Source organism: Aquila chrysaetos, chromosome 11, assembly GCF_900496995.4.
Source record: "Aquila chrysaetos chrysaetos chromosome 11, bAquChr1.4, whole genome shotgun sequence".
NCBI lineage: Eukaryota > Metazoa > Chordata > Aves > Accipitriformes > Accipitridae > Aquila > Aquila chrysaetos.
Genome location: NC_044014.1, coordinates 36,032,345 through 36,045,161, shown reverse-complemented (window position 1 = coordinate 36,045,161; position 12,817 = coordinate 36,032,345). Strand labels below are relative to the sequence as shown.

The 12,817-nt window shown below is 49.3% G+C and overlaps 1 protein-coding gene across 1 annotated transcript in view; it reads right to left on the bottom strand.

Annotated features, from left to right (window-relative positions):
- The window catches only part of PRKG1 (protein kinase cGMP-dependent 1), a 532,766-nt gene extending 522,893 nt beyond the window's left edge, over positions 1 to 9,873 (bottom strand). Inside the window, exon 1 of the mRNA XM_030030117.1 lies at positions 9,117 to 9,873. Coding sequence (XP_029885977.1) covers positions 9,117 to 9,382 — 266 coding nt within the window. The 5' untranslated portion in view covers positions 9,383 to 9,873. The remainder of the gene's footprint in view (positions 1 to 9,116) is intronic.
- Positions 9,874 to 12,817: the final 2,944 nt, after the last annotated feature.

The following is a 12,817-nucleotide window of genomic DNA, read 5'->3' as shown; positions in this document are numbered from 1 at the left end:
CTGCTCAAGAAATTATCCCCAGTTATCCTTCCCACTTTCAGACGCCACAGGATAAATAATACAGAGCATGGCTCTTGGGCCAATCCTCAGGATACAAAGCATTAAAGAGTTTAAGAAATTAAATACTGACAATATCACATGCAGATTTTAATTTACTGCTACAAGGAAATCACAGGTGTATGTTTTACCCCATTCTAAATACCAATAAGTCTCAAAAACCACAAATGCACCAAGAAAGCCAATGCCAAAGGAGTGCAAAATAAAACCGATTTAAGTCAAACAGGAGGCAAAACTTTCTTTACGTTTAGTTAGATCTTCAGCTTTTGTTTTTCTACCGTCTCTCAAATTGTACATCACCACAGGTCAGGAAGACTTTAATATCACATGCACCTGCTGCTGTACCAGTATGTGCTATCCATGAGATGCCTCTATTAAAGCTCCACTCGATATATTCTCCTTGTAAATATAGAAAGGTTTCCAAGCCCTGGAGAGAGCAGGCAGTCCTGCTCCAGTGTATATAACAGTATACCATGCTCCTCACATCTTTAATGGACAATTTTAATGGACCCTCACTCTTTCAGAGATACAGCAGCGTCTCTTGGGAGGGGAAAAGCAACACGAAGCTGCTTTGACTTGTCCTTCACAGCTCATCGTCTTTCAGGAAACCCATCAGCTGTATTTTAGGCCTATATGTAATTTCCTGTTCTAACTGACATTTAAACTAAATGAAAAGTTATACCTGCTTTGTTACACTGGAATCAAATGCGTTGGAGTGCATTGCCAAAGGCGCCTGCAAAACCAACAGGTGTCTTTATCAGCTAGGCTCAACAGCAGAGAAGGATTCAAATGAGCATTTTTATTTAGCCCAACATTGTTTAAATTGGTTCTTATGTGCTACAGTGAAACACTTTCCCTTGACACAAGTTTTTGGGGATTTATTCAAACTTCTACCTGAGAAGAGAGGAAGCCATTTGATAACGAAGCAGATCTCATTAATCTAATCATTGAGCAGCAATCAAAACTGAAGCTGCTGGAGGCAGCGAAGCAGGAGGTTAGTGGGGGACAGCAGACCTAGTCCTGGTCACAGGCTCGCCAGGATGGCACTCAAGCCTGAGCCGAATCCACGATCATCCCTCCCTGGCTGCATGGCATCTCTGCTCTCCCAAACCACCAAAGCTTTTGTTGACCCTCTGGCTATGAGGTCTGGGTACAGCCACAACCACCTTCCTGGCAGATTTGACTTCAAAGAGCTCATCACTCGGGAGCGCTAAGCCACTGGCATCTCGGGAACCCCAGAAAGATTTGGTTTGGAGGGTCTCTGGTCTGCTCTCGGCACAGCCAACATTACAGCTACAGCAGGTTGCTCAGGCCTGTGTGCAGGCGAGTTAGGGCAGTCCCTGAGGATGAAGAGCCCACAAGCCACATCATCAGCAGGACAGGTTTGGGCACTGACTCATAAAGTCCCTTTCTTACTCAGGTATTTGACCACCACCTGCTCTTTCCATCTCTCAATACCCCACTGGACACAGCCAAGAGATTTAGTTCCAGTACTGGAGAGGTTGCTCCCCTCCCTTTTTTGCACAAAGTATTTTGCACAAAGCTTGGGCTTTGCCCCAGACGTGAATTTGATCCAAAAATATAAGCATCACCGTTTGTGCTTGCAGATCCCTGCAGTTCGGTCCGGAGCATCCTAGCTCCTGCTACCATGTGTGTGGTCCTGAGCTCAGCCTTCCTCCCTCCAGCTTTTTTAGCATCTCCTTCACGAACACATGCTTCCTTTGTGACTACAGGGGTTTATTACTAATGCAACAAATATGCTCAAAGAACATCCATGAGCAAAACGTAGAAAAACCCTATAAAAAAACCAGCAGTCCTCATCTTTTCCAGCCGGGAGGTCATGGCAGAGGGTAAAGCTATTTAAGAAGCCCTTTGCCAAGCTCTGTTAGATATTTTCCAGGACCTGCATCAACTCCACAGGCAACCAAACGGATATCTTGGGAAGGCTTTTTCCCCAAAGTTTCTCATTAATAAAGCTGCAAAGAGGGACTCGCAGTCTTACCTTAGTCCTTTCTATCTCATTTTACTTGATACACTTCACCGCCTGGGGGATTTTCGCTAGAGAATTACCTTTTCCATGGCACAGTTCTGACAAAAATGACACTTACTGTGACTAAAAAGCAGCCAAATAAAGAGTGACTGTGGCCAAGCAGTTTACAATACCATATATGCCCACATCTACATGCTGCTTTTAAAAATGCAGTGGCAAGTGAGACACAGGACCCTTTTTCTCCTCCAAACCAAGCAAAGTCTGCAAGCTGCTGCGAAAAAATAACGCAACACATTTGCTAGATCCCATCTCCCTTTCATATTGTTTTTAAAAAATAAACTCATGTCAAAGATCTGAGAGAGAAAAGCAGTTTATCATGACCTCGCCTGGGAGCACAGCTATAGGTTTAAAGCTTACATTTAATCCCATTTTCAGGGATTCGTAACCAAAGCAGGCAAGCTCTGGGCAAGCAGAAGGTGCGTTATACGGTAATCTGGCAGCTGCCTGAAAATCTGTCCGCCTGCGGTTTAGCCCCCCAAGGGAGGCACCAAAAGCCTCATGACTTGAAGCATTTAAAAATAGGCAGAAGGAAGAATTTGCAATGACGCCGCTGGGAACAACTCTGCGTCAGCTGGGGACAGGCAGTGGCAGCTCATCCCCTGCCCGTCCCGGGCCTGATCCTGCCCCCGGGGACCAGGTAGTCACCCCCTGCCCAGCATGGTGTCAGTACCAGGGTGCTGAGACCCAGCAGGTGATGCACAAGCTGTTAGCTGTGATGGTGACAGTCAGGTTTGGGATGTTGTGTCACAGTGTTGTAGGCTTTCCTTGGTGCAAAACCAAGCAATAAATAGTGAAGCTAAATATTTCAAGTTTTCATTAAAAAACACCTGGAAAACTTTTAGTTCTGCCATCTTAACCGCCCTTTTTCACAAGAGCCAGGGATCATATAAAATAATCTAATTTTTTTACATTTATAGATAAATACATCTTTGATATTATTTTTGCAGGAGGTGGAAGGCAAAGCTCAATTTAGCTGCTTTTGCCGTGCTGCTGTAGCGGTGATGCTCTTCTGCCCGCAAGGAAGCGCCAGATATGATGGAAAAGGCGTTGTCGGTCGCCAAGGCTGCTGGTGACAGACAGACGGACGCCTAGCCATAGCCGGCAGAGAGTGCCATCTGATGCCCTTTGGGAGCATGATTTCCCTGTGTTGCAGCTCACTTTTCAGGTCTCCCGTGAGCCAAAGGAAAGCAATGCCTGGGGAGGGGGGAGCGGTAACTTCAGCCCATTAAAAATTAAAAGAAGGGAAATGGTTTCAATTGATCAACCATAACCGTTTGTTCCTCTCTCAAATCCTTCCGCTTATTTTACTGACCTCAGCCCTCTCAAGGGACCTGATGACCCGTGCCATACCTCTTCCTACTGTGTGCAACAACTTGCTTGTCTCCAAAACTTCACTCAATATCCTTCACTGCTTCATGCCACAGACTGAGTTGCTCCATCCAAATAATTTGAGAGGAGATTGACGAAGCAAACAGTCCAGCTCCCATTTCAGTCGCTCCCTTTACAATATTTTCTGGCTCTCCCCAAAGTTAAATACCACCCGGTCAAACTTCCCTCCTTTGTACTTTCCTCTCTTTGGGTCAGCGATGCGCTACTGACACTACAAGCAACATGAGCAGCATTAATTCCTCCTATGTCAATATAACTGAACCTAATAAAATCCTTGTGATCTTTGGTGTCAATTGCCCAGGGACAAAGCATCCAAGGAATGCACTGTCACAGCACACCGGGAGCAGATGGGAGCCAATCAGTGATGGGTAAATGAGGGAAACAGAGGCATTTTTTAGGGTAGTAACTAATGTCAAAATTACTGTGGTCCCCCATACCCTTCCTCTGAGCTTTGGAAAGTGATGCTGATTCTTGCAGAGATATTGCTGAAGAGAAATAGCAGACACACAGAGGACTCAGAGATAGCAAAACCTGCCTGTTTAAACTATTTAAGGCATAGCTGCTTAGCGGTATCAAATATTAGATGAGTTGTGGTCCCAAAATGTCCTTCCCTTAGCTCAAAGGCTGTCCTTCGCTTAACTGAAGTGTTACACATTTGCAGCAGGTTATGCATTTGCCCCCCAATAGTCAAAAAATAAAGCAGATGCTCATTTTCCAGCCTCCCAAGGCCTCGAGGGATGGTGGTTACAGGTACCAGGGAAGCAGTTGGGTTGTTATTCATATGGAGGCCAAATGCAGGATCGATATTGCTTTAGCGGCTGGCAGATGATGAGATCATGTCTAAATTAACGCAACTCAGCCACCCGGCTGGGAGCTGAGTTCCCAGAAAGAGGGCTGGGGAAGGAAGGGCACAGCCCTGGCTGCCCCAAGGAGGGAGAAACTCTCTCCTGCCATGCTTGGGGTGGTTGGAACAAAGCATGGGTGAAGCCATCAACAGACCAGCCCTCCCCAGCTCCGGGGGTGATGGAGATAGCCACAGCAGGTGAGCTGTAAGCCCAAACAGAGTTATGGGGAGGGATAAGTGATAGAGAAGCAGAAGATCATGCAGGGGATCCCTTTGCTTTAGGCTAGTGCAACCCAAGCAGCCCGGTCCAGCTATAAGGATGACCTGGCCTTGAGTTTTGAACTAGAAAGCTCCTGCATTGCCTGGTTTTTACCCTCTGTGTGGTCAGTCCTGGCCTGAGCAGTACCCAAAAGCCCAACTTTGGCAGCCATGAGATGGGTTGATCCTGCCATCATCAAACACCAGCTTATCGCAAGCGTTGGAGCCAGGAGCTATATAAAGTTGAGAGCATCCACTCCGATCCTCCATCCACAGTACCATATAGACCACCTGAAGCCTTTAATACTGAGTTTAAACACCACGGGTGAACAACTCCCAGCACAACCCCCCTAACACCTCAGACAAGGTGGAATTGGGGAAAATGATAGATTCATGCTGGGATTTCATCTGAAAAACCATCTGCAGGATGACTGGGCCAGGGCTGGGAAGCTGAAACCACAATACACCCCAATACCTTGCCTTAAATGTTAGACCCCACTGCCATCTTGTGGCAAATGCTTCCCAAAATAAACTAAAAGAGAGGAAATCCCGTTAAAAAGTTGCAGACAAAGTTAGCTGGTGCAGCGAGGAAGGGTGGGTAAGTTATTGGGAACAGGGTGGGGAAACTCATCACTTCTCTTAAATGATGCTGAGACTGAATCTATAGCACCATGCCAGATACAAACTGATGCGGAAAAACACAGAGACAGGATGGTCCAAACCAAATTTGCAAAGTTGAGGATATAATCACACACAGAAAATGTAATTGCTTGTAAGGCCGTGACTGCCTTTTAGTCATGGCTCTGGCACATTAATACCAGCAAAGATTTAGTCGCCGTTTCAAAACATTTAACTGTTTCCAAAGTAATTTAGCGTCACCATAGTTCAAATACAGCTTGTCGACCCCAATAAACAGGATTAAGCTGGAATTAGGTATTGCACCTCTCAATTAAAGAATGCAGTTGCTGGAATTTACCAAGAGGATGATTTAAAAGGCAGGGATTATGGCTCACATCGATCATTCACGTGGCACAAAGCATCTTTGTACGATGAAAACCTGCAGATTAGCACCCCTCGAGTTTTCAAAAAGCACCTCGCTGCAGGAATGAGGCAGTTTTGAAAATCCCGGCGGTTGTTATCTGGCTGTTAGTCCTAGCTAAGTGCTTTGAGTACACCTTGGCATTTACTTTTTGCATCATTTATCATTTACAGCGCTCGCGCCATGGCAGGGCCTTTGCTTAGCAACTGGGGATCACTTCCTAGGAACCGCTTTCCAAGGCATTAGCAAAGGGCCTCGATTGCTGTATCATCCAGTCACGCCGCAGATGGCTCTTACCGTGCTAGAAAAAAAACGACAACAAATTGTTTTTCTTTCTTTGTACTGCAATAAGCAACTGCCAGATACTGCATCAGACAGCATCGAATCCATGTGTGATCCAAAATGCTTACTGGGTTTAGGTACAAGTGAATAAAAACTCACTGAACGATCATAAATTAACAAATCATTTACAAGAAGTGCGTCTCTTTCCTCAACACAAATCTCCACTAGCAGAAACAGATCAAGAAAACAACAGGGAAGAATTATATCTTGAAAAACAGACATAGAAAGTGGCAGTGTCCTGACTATTTTGAAAGAAAATCTGATTTATATCTATACACCTGACCATCTATGCAGAAATGCTTTCTTCCATTAAAATCTATACAACTAAATTATTGGAAGGAATAATGGCATAAAAACCACACTTCCAGACAAAAGATAACATGTCTTTCAATATCTTTCTGTTTTCACAGCCCTTTCTTTGGGTCTTTGCAAGTCTTTACAACTTTGACCCTGCTACACATTACAGGGATGGGTTACAAGAGGCACAACGTATTACCGGAGACAAACTCTATTTTCTGCTTTCAGCTGGGATTTAACTAGTTGTTGAGTTTCTATCGTCCTGTTTACTAATTTCAATTTCTTGAGAGTTTTAAATGTCAGTGTATATTACAGACATGCTTGCCCTAAATAAAATTAATTACACAGTCGATAGCTATATCTTTATTCTCAGAGATGAAAAAGCATTTGAAGGTTGATCCCGGACCTGTATAAAAATGTTTCTACCAGCATTAATTTGAAATCAACGCACAAACCAAACAGGTGTAAACATCATATTGGGGGGGTTTATGGTATGGAAGTTGTCTCTGGGTTTTAGAAAAGAGGCTTTACCTGTGTCCAACCTCTCAGGGACCTGAAAACTTGTGGAATGAACAGTTTAGATGATGCTATCAGCTGCTGTTGCTAAAACACAGGCAGGAGACTGATACATGTCTATAAGTTACCCCTATAAATAAATAGGCCAAAACGCTGTCAGCAGCTTTTAGATGCAAAGGCCAGAGAAACCCACAGAGACATTAAAGGGAGCTGGCACCAGACACCCACTTGCACCTCCGGTCGGCATCGAAAACTGGGAAACATCATCACCCTCTTGGCAGAGACCGACTGCAGCAAAGCCCTTTGCCCCAGTGCCCAGGATGCCGTAGCAGCAACCTGGAACCGCATCGACGGGTGAGACGCCTCCAGAGAAAACACACGTTTATTTAACCCACTGGTGAGTATTAATCTGGGGGCAATAAGGGGAAAAAAAGGCAGGTTGCGGGTGCAGCATGTTCCATACACCGTGCAGCTGCCCGTTGCTCTTCCAGCGATGAGAAGAGAGAAGAATTAAGCGGACCTTAATTAAAACCTGAAAGCAATCCCAAACTGGCTTGGTTACCATTGTCATGGCTACCACGAGCGAGGCCAAGGTATTGGAAGATGCCGGGGGACGAAGTGCCAGCCCGGAGGGTGATGGAAAATGCCCACAAGCCCCACCAAGAGTTTTCCCTGAACGCTGAAACATCACTGGGTGATGGGAACGCTGCAGGACAGGGCAAATGACCTTCACAACATCACCCAGACACAGCATTTTCTGGTGCCGGCCTGCCAGCCCAAGCTGGGAACAGCAGGGGAAAGTCTCAGGGGAGGATTAAACCTCGCTAGAGCTGTGAGCAGGTGTAATAATTTCTAAATGAGCTATTACACAGGGGTGGGCACCGGGGTCCCTGCCATTACCACAGGTGCCAGGCTGCTGTCAACCTTTCCCTGTGGTAGTCGAGGCTTGGGACGATCACAGCCTTCAAAAAAAGCAACGGCAAAGGCAAAAGTTTGACCTGGGTTTCTTCTCTGGCTGCAGTACGCAGTCTCCGCTTTGGGCAGGGGGTGCAAAGGGATGCGCTAACCTGGGGAAGGATGGACTGACATGCTCTGCTTGCATGGCCAGCAGTCACGCACCTCCCTGGGCATAGCGGTTTGTTTTATTAAATCCCCCCGTAGAGTCAGGAAAAATAATAATAATTTTTTAAAAAGCCCAAAGCCAAGTGTTCCTTGTTTATCTTTAAATGAGTAATAGTCTCGTTAACAAAGGACAGGGGACAACTGCGGAGGAAAGGGCAGGAGTTTGGTCTGGGTGACGGCAAGGTACATTTTGTGAGAAGATTGAGGAGAACTGTGTGGATCCACACCCAAATACACCTGGCTATGAGAAATATTGTCAGGAATGATTTTGCTGAAATAAATTGCTATACATGGAAGAAATCAGACCGTCTCTTACTCAGCGAGGGCTGGCGACGGTGTCTGCTGAAAGGAAGGTGACGTTGGGTCCCGCGCGCTGCAGTCCCACAGAACTCACCGGCTCCCACAGCAACTTCCCCGTCACACTTTGGATCCCCCCGGGGACTGGAGCAGCACCGCACTCCCCAGTTTTCACACGGTGTATTAAGGCAAGAGAGTCATGCACTTGAAACTGCCTGAGCCCCCAGATTGAGTGATGCAGGACCCCCCCCCCCCAAAATACCAACCCTCTCCGTGGGTGCCTGACACCAGCGCAGGGGACTAACCAGAGGCAAAGCACCGGTGCAAAGCCCACGGGTGGAGGAGCGTGGGCTTTAATTTTGGGCGAACGCGTTAGGAGGATGGGGTCAGGAAGAGGGGAGGCAGCACCTGCCCCGGGGAAGGGGCGGGGAGGGGGCTGCCCGCCCGGGCTGGCTCTCGGGCAGTGGCCAAACAACTTCCCCGGCTCTGCTGCAAACTTTTTCCCAAAGACCGGGGGAGGCACCGCCGCCGCCCCCCCTCCGCCTCCTTCCCCCGGGGAGCCAGAGCGGGGAAGGGAAGGGAAGGGAAGGGAAGGGAAGGGAAGGGAAGGGAAGGGAAGGGAAGGGAAGGGAAGGGAAGGGAAGGGAAGGGAAGGGAAGGGAAGGGGGGGGGGGGCCGCCGGTAATGGGTTATCCGATCCCCCGCAGGGCTCCTTCCCGGCGGCTGAGAGCCCCTAATGCACCCGGCGCTTCCTCTAGCGCCCCCAGGCACGATCGATGTCACTTCTCCGGGGACCCGAAGCGGGTCGGGGGGGGGTGTGTGGTGTGGGGGGATGCGGAGTCCCACCGCCTCCCTCCCGGCCACGCGACTCGGGAAGGGGTTCTGGGGCGGGTGCCCGTCCCTACCTTTCGGCCTTGGTGAACTTGCGGAAAGCCTGGCGGAGGTCGTGGAAGGAGCGGTAGGTCTGCGGCTCGGCCGAGATGCCCTGAGCGCGGGTGGTGCGGGGCCCGATGTGCGGGCTGGGGGCCGGCAGCACGGACTGGCATTTGTGCAACCGCCGGCGCAGTTCCTGGATCTCCTCGTCCTTCTCCCCCAAGCGTCGCTCCAGCTCCTTGATCCGCTCCTCCTTCAGCAGCAGCAGCTTAGTGAAGTCTCCTTCCAGCTCAGTCATTTTGGGGGGTACACCCCCCCCTCCGTGGGTGCTAGCGCCGAGCTGGTCCCGGGTCGGGGCGGGCAGATCTCATCGAGAGCAGCGGCCGGATCCGCTCCCCGGGAGTGGGGCGGGTTTGGGGGGGGGGGGGGGGGGGGGCGGCTCCTGCCCGCCCCGGGTCAGGGCAGCGGCCCCGGCATCCCCAAACGCTGCCCAGCGCTCCGCCGGCAGCCGGTGAGCGGGAAATCAGGAGGGAGGGCGCGGGGGGAACAACCCACCCTCAAAAAGAGAAAGAAAGAAGGGAAAAAGGGAGGGAAAAGAAGAAAAAAAGAAAAAAAAAAAGACAAGAAAAGGGGAAAGAGCTTTTGTGCCACTCTGCGAGGCTGGGATCCTGGAAATAGCAACAATTACCATGTGATCGGAGGGTGACGCAGCTCCTTGTAACTGGAGCCGAAGACTTGGGATTCAAACAAGAGCAATTCATAAATATTAAATTGCCTTCTGCTAATGAGCCACGTGGAGCCGCCCCCGGCCCAGCCCTCCCCTCCCTCCCTCCCTCCCGGGAGCTCAGCATCTATTCCCCCCCACTCCGGGTCACCCACATCCCACGCTGCTGCCTTACCCCTCATTGCTCCCCTCCTCAGCACCCCAATCCCTCTCGGGTACCCCCCCCTCCCTGGAGCACACGACCTCTGTCCTTGTCAGGGCACCCTATGTGCCACCCTCCCTCTCTCCCTGCCAGGACATCCCACCTACCTCCCCGCTGGGGTACCCCACATCCCACCCCTCTTGGGCACCTGCATCCCTCCCCATCAAGGACTCCGCATCCCTTCCCTCCAGGGCTCCCTGTTCCCCACCCTCCTCCAGGTGCCCCACATCCCTGCCCTCTAGGTCACCCCACAACACATACCAGCCACCCCCATCAGCCTGTGGGACACCCAATTTCCCCCACACAGGAGGTACCTCTCATCCCAGCATGCATAGACGGCCTGCACCCCGTGCTGCCGAGGGAGCAGAGCCCCAGCACCAGGCACACAGACACTGGGGTCCTGGTGGTACCTGGTCCCCCAGGGGGGATGCTGGCTGGGGGCTGGGAAGAGCAGGCAGCCCGAGTGCTTGCCAGCAGGTCCCAGGAGGCAGGAACTCACCCTTCCTGGACTTATTTGGAAGAGCCCATCACAGACATGAATTTTTAATGCCGACTGGCAAAGGGCACCATCAGTTCCCCTATCACATTTCCCTCCCAAGCCACCCTTGCTTCCAGGAAGGAGGAGCAGGAACCCCTTACTGCAGGCAAAAAAAGGGGGGCCTGGCCCAGCCCACAGCCAGGCCTTGGGCTCAAAAGGAGCCCAGGAACCCCCCAGGGCCCACACCCCAACCTGGGGCAGCCGTGGGGTCTTGTCCCCTGGGCTTGGGACACACAGGCCTGCTAGGGCAGGGCAAGGACAGGGCAAAGCATCTGAGCTGGGCTTCAAGGACAAGGCTGTATCACAGGAGTCTTAAATTAAGGTGGAAAAATCAATTAGCAGCCTCTCTTTTAATGAGTTGGAGTTGGTGGGGTGTTTTCACGCGCTTTTCTATCTGTCCCTCCAGCCTTTCACGTGCGGTTGGAAACCTCTGGGATTAGAACTGCTCCTGGTTCCCATCCTCAGCCCAGGAGCATCCCTGGGACCAAGGGGTCAGGCAGGGCTGAGGGGGCCAAGCGCGGCAGGGGGTGGGGGAGAGAATTTAAAAAAAAAAATTAATAATTGCATTTTGCTTTATTGAAAGGCAAAGAGCGCCATCTCGTGTAGGAAACCATCGTACAGTGCGGGGCAAAGATTTAGACAGACAGACGGACCCTCCACACGCTGCTCCCGAAGGGGTGGTGCTGAGGAGGGGCAGGCAGGAGCTCGGCCACGCACTGATGCTCAGCACCTTCATGATATATTTCCCTGTTAAAATCTTGTTTCTTAAAACAAATGCTTCATTTAGGAAAACAGGAGCACCGTCCCTGCACTCCTCAGGGCCTTTTTGAAAGTGATTGCTGCCGGGAAACTAGAGAAAGAAACGGACCAGGAAAATACATAATTTCCTTATAAAACACATAATTGAGCAGTCAGATTTCACCAATATCAAACCAGGCTTTTTCAGGATTATGTTTTAAAACTCACTGCTCCGTATTCATATTCAAGGATCGCCTATAAGTTTTGGCCTCCACACAGAAAACAGGAACCAGGAAAAATACTGAAATAACCACAATTTAAAGAGAGATGATAACCAAGCAATGCACAAGTGCTTTGTACCAGATTAGTGTACAGTCATAATATGGTTTTAATTTGAGGTGGAGGTAGTCCTCAGTCCCCAGGAACGTCAAGATGACCTGTGTGCGGCAGCAGGATGTAGGGTGTGGGATGCTCCTCTGCACGTGGCAGGGAAGGTCCCTCCCATGGTCCCTGGTCTTGCTGAAAGCCCCAGTGCCCAAGGTACGGGACTCCTGGAGAATTTCAGCATCTAATAAATTCAGAAATAACTTCACACTTCAATAATTGCCAAGGCACACGTCAATAATTGCCAAGACCAACCTGGAAGCATCGCCAGAAAACCAGAATCCATGTAAAAAAAACCCCAAATATACTTGGCTCAAGTATATTTGGAGAGCAAGGAGAGGTGTTTAGCACTCATGTTGGCCACACTGCTGCTGTTCCCCAACCCTCTTTCTTTCCTGACCAAGGAAAGCAGAGGGAGGGCAACAGAACAGCAGGGACCTCCAACAAGTAGGAGCCACAAGGCAGTTCCCAAATGTAATTCTTGCATTTTTGTCCTACAACGATCACATGTGCACCAGAAGAATGATGCAACTTTCCCCAAAGAGGTTTTGAAAAAAACAGCTAAATGCTCTTTTTTTTTTTTATTGGAACTGTGCAATTCCATGTTTCTACCCCAGTAACAGCACTTTGGGGATTGAGTCATTTCACAGTTCTAGAGGCCAGCAGCACAAAGAGAAAACTCCACACATACTGTGAATTAAGTATAGTTATATATTTACTGTGAATTAAAACAATGGCTAAGATCTTGTCATCACCATTGTCCTGGTTTTGGCAGAGATAGTGTTAATTTTCTTTCTAGTAGCTAGTATAGTGCTGTGGTTTGGATTCAGTATGAGAATAATGTTGATAACACACTGATGTTTTCAGTTGTTGCTAAGTAGTGTTTAGACTAAGTCAAGGATTTTGCAGCTTCTCATGCCCAGCCAGCAAGAAGGCTGGAAGGGCACAAGAAGTTGGGAGGGGACACAGCCAGGACAGCTGACCCAAACTGGCCAGAGGGGTATGCCATACTGTGCAATGCCATGCCCACTATATAAAATGGGGGGAGGGGCTGGGGGGAAGCTTGGGAACTAACTGGGCATCAGTCAGCAGGTGGTGAACAATTGCATTGTGCATCACTTGTTTTATATATTCCAATCCTTTTATT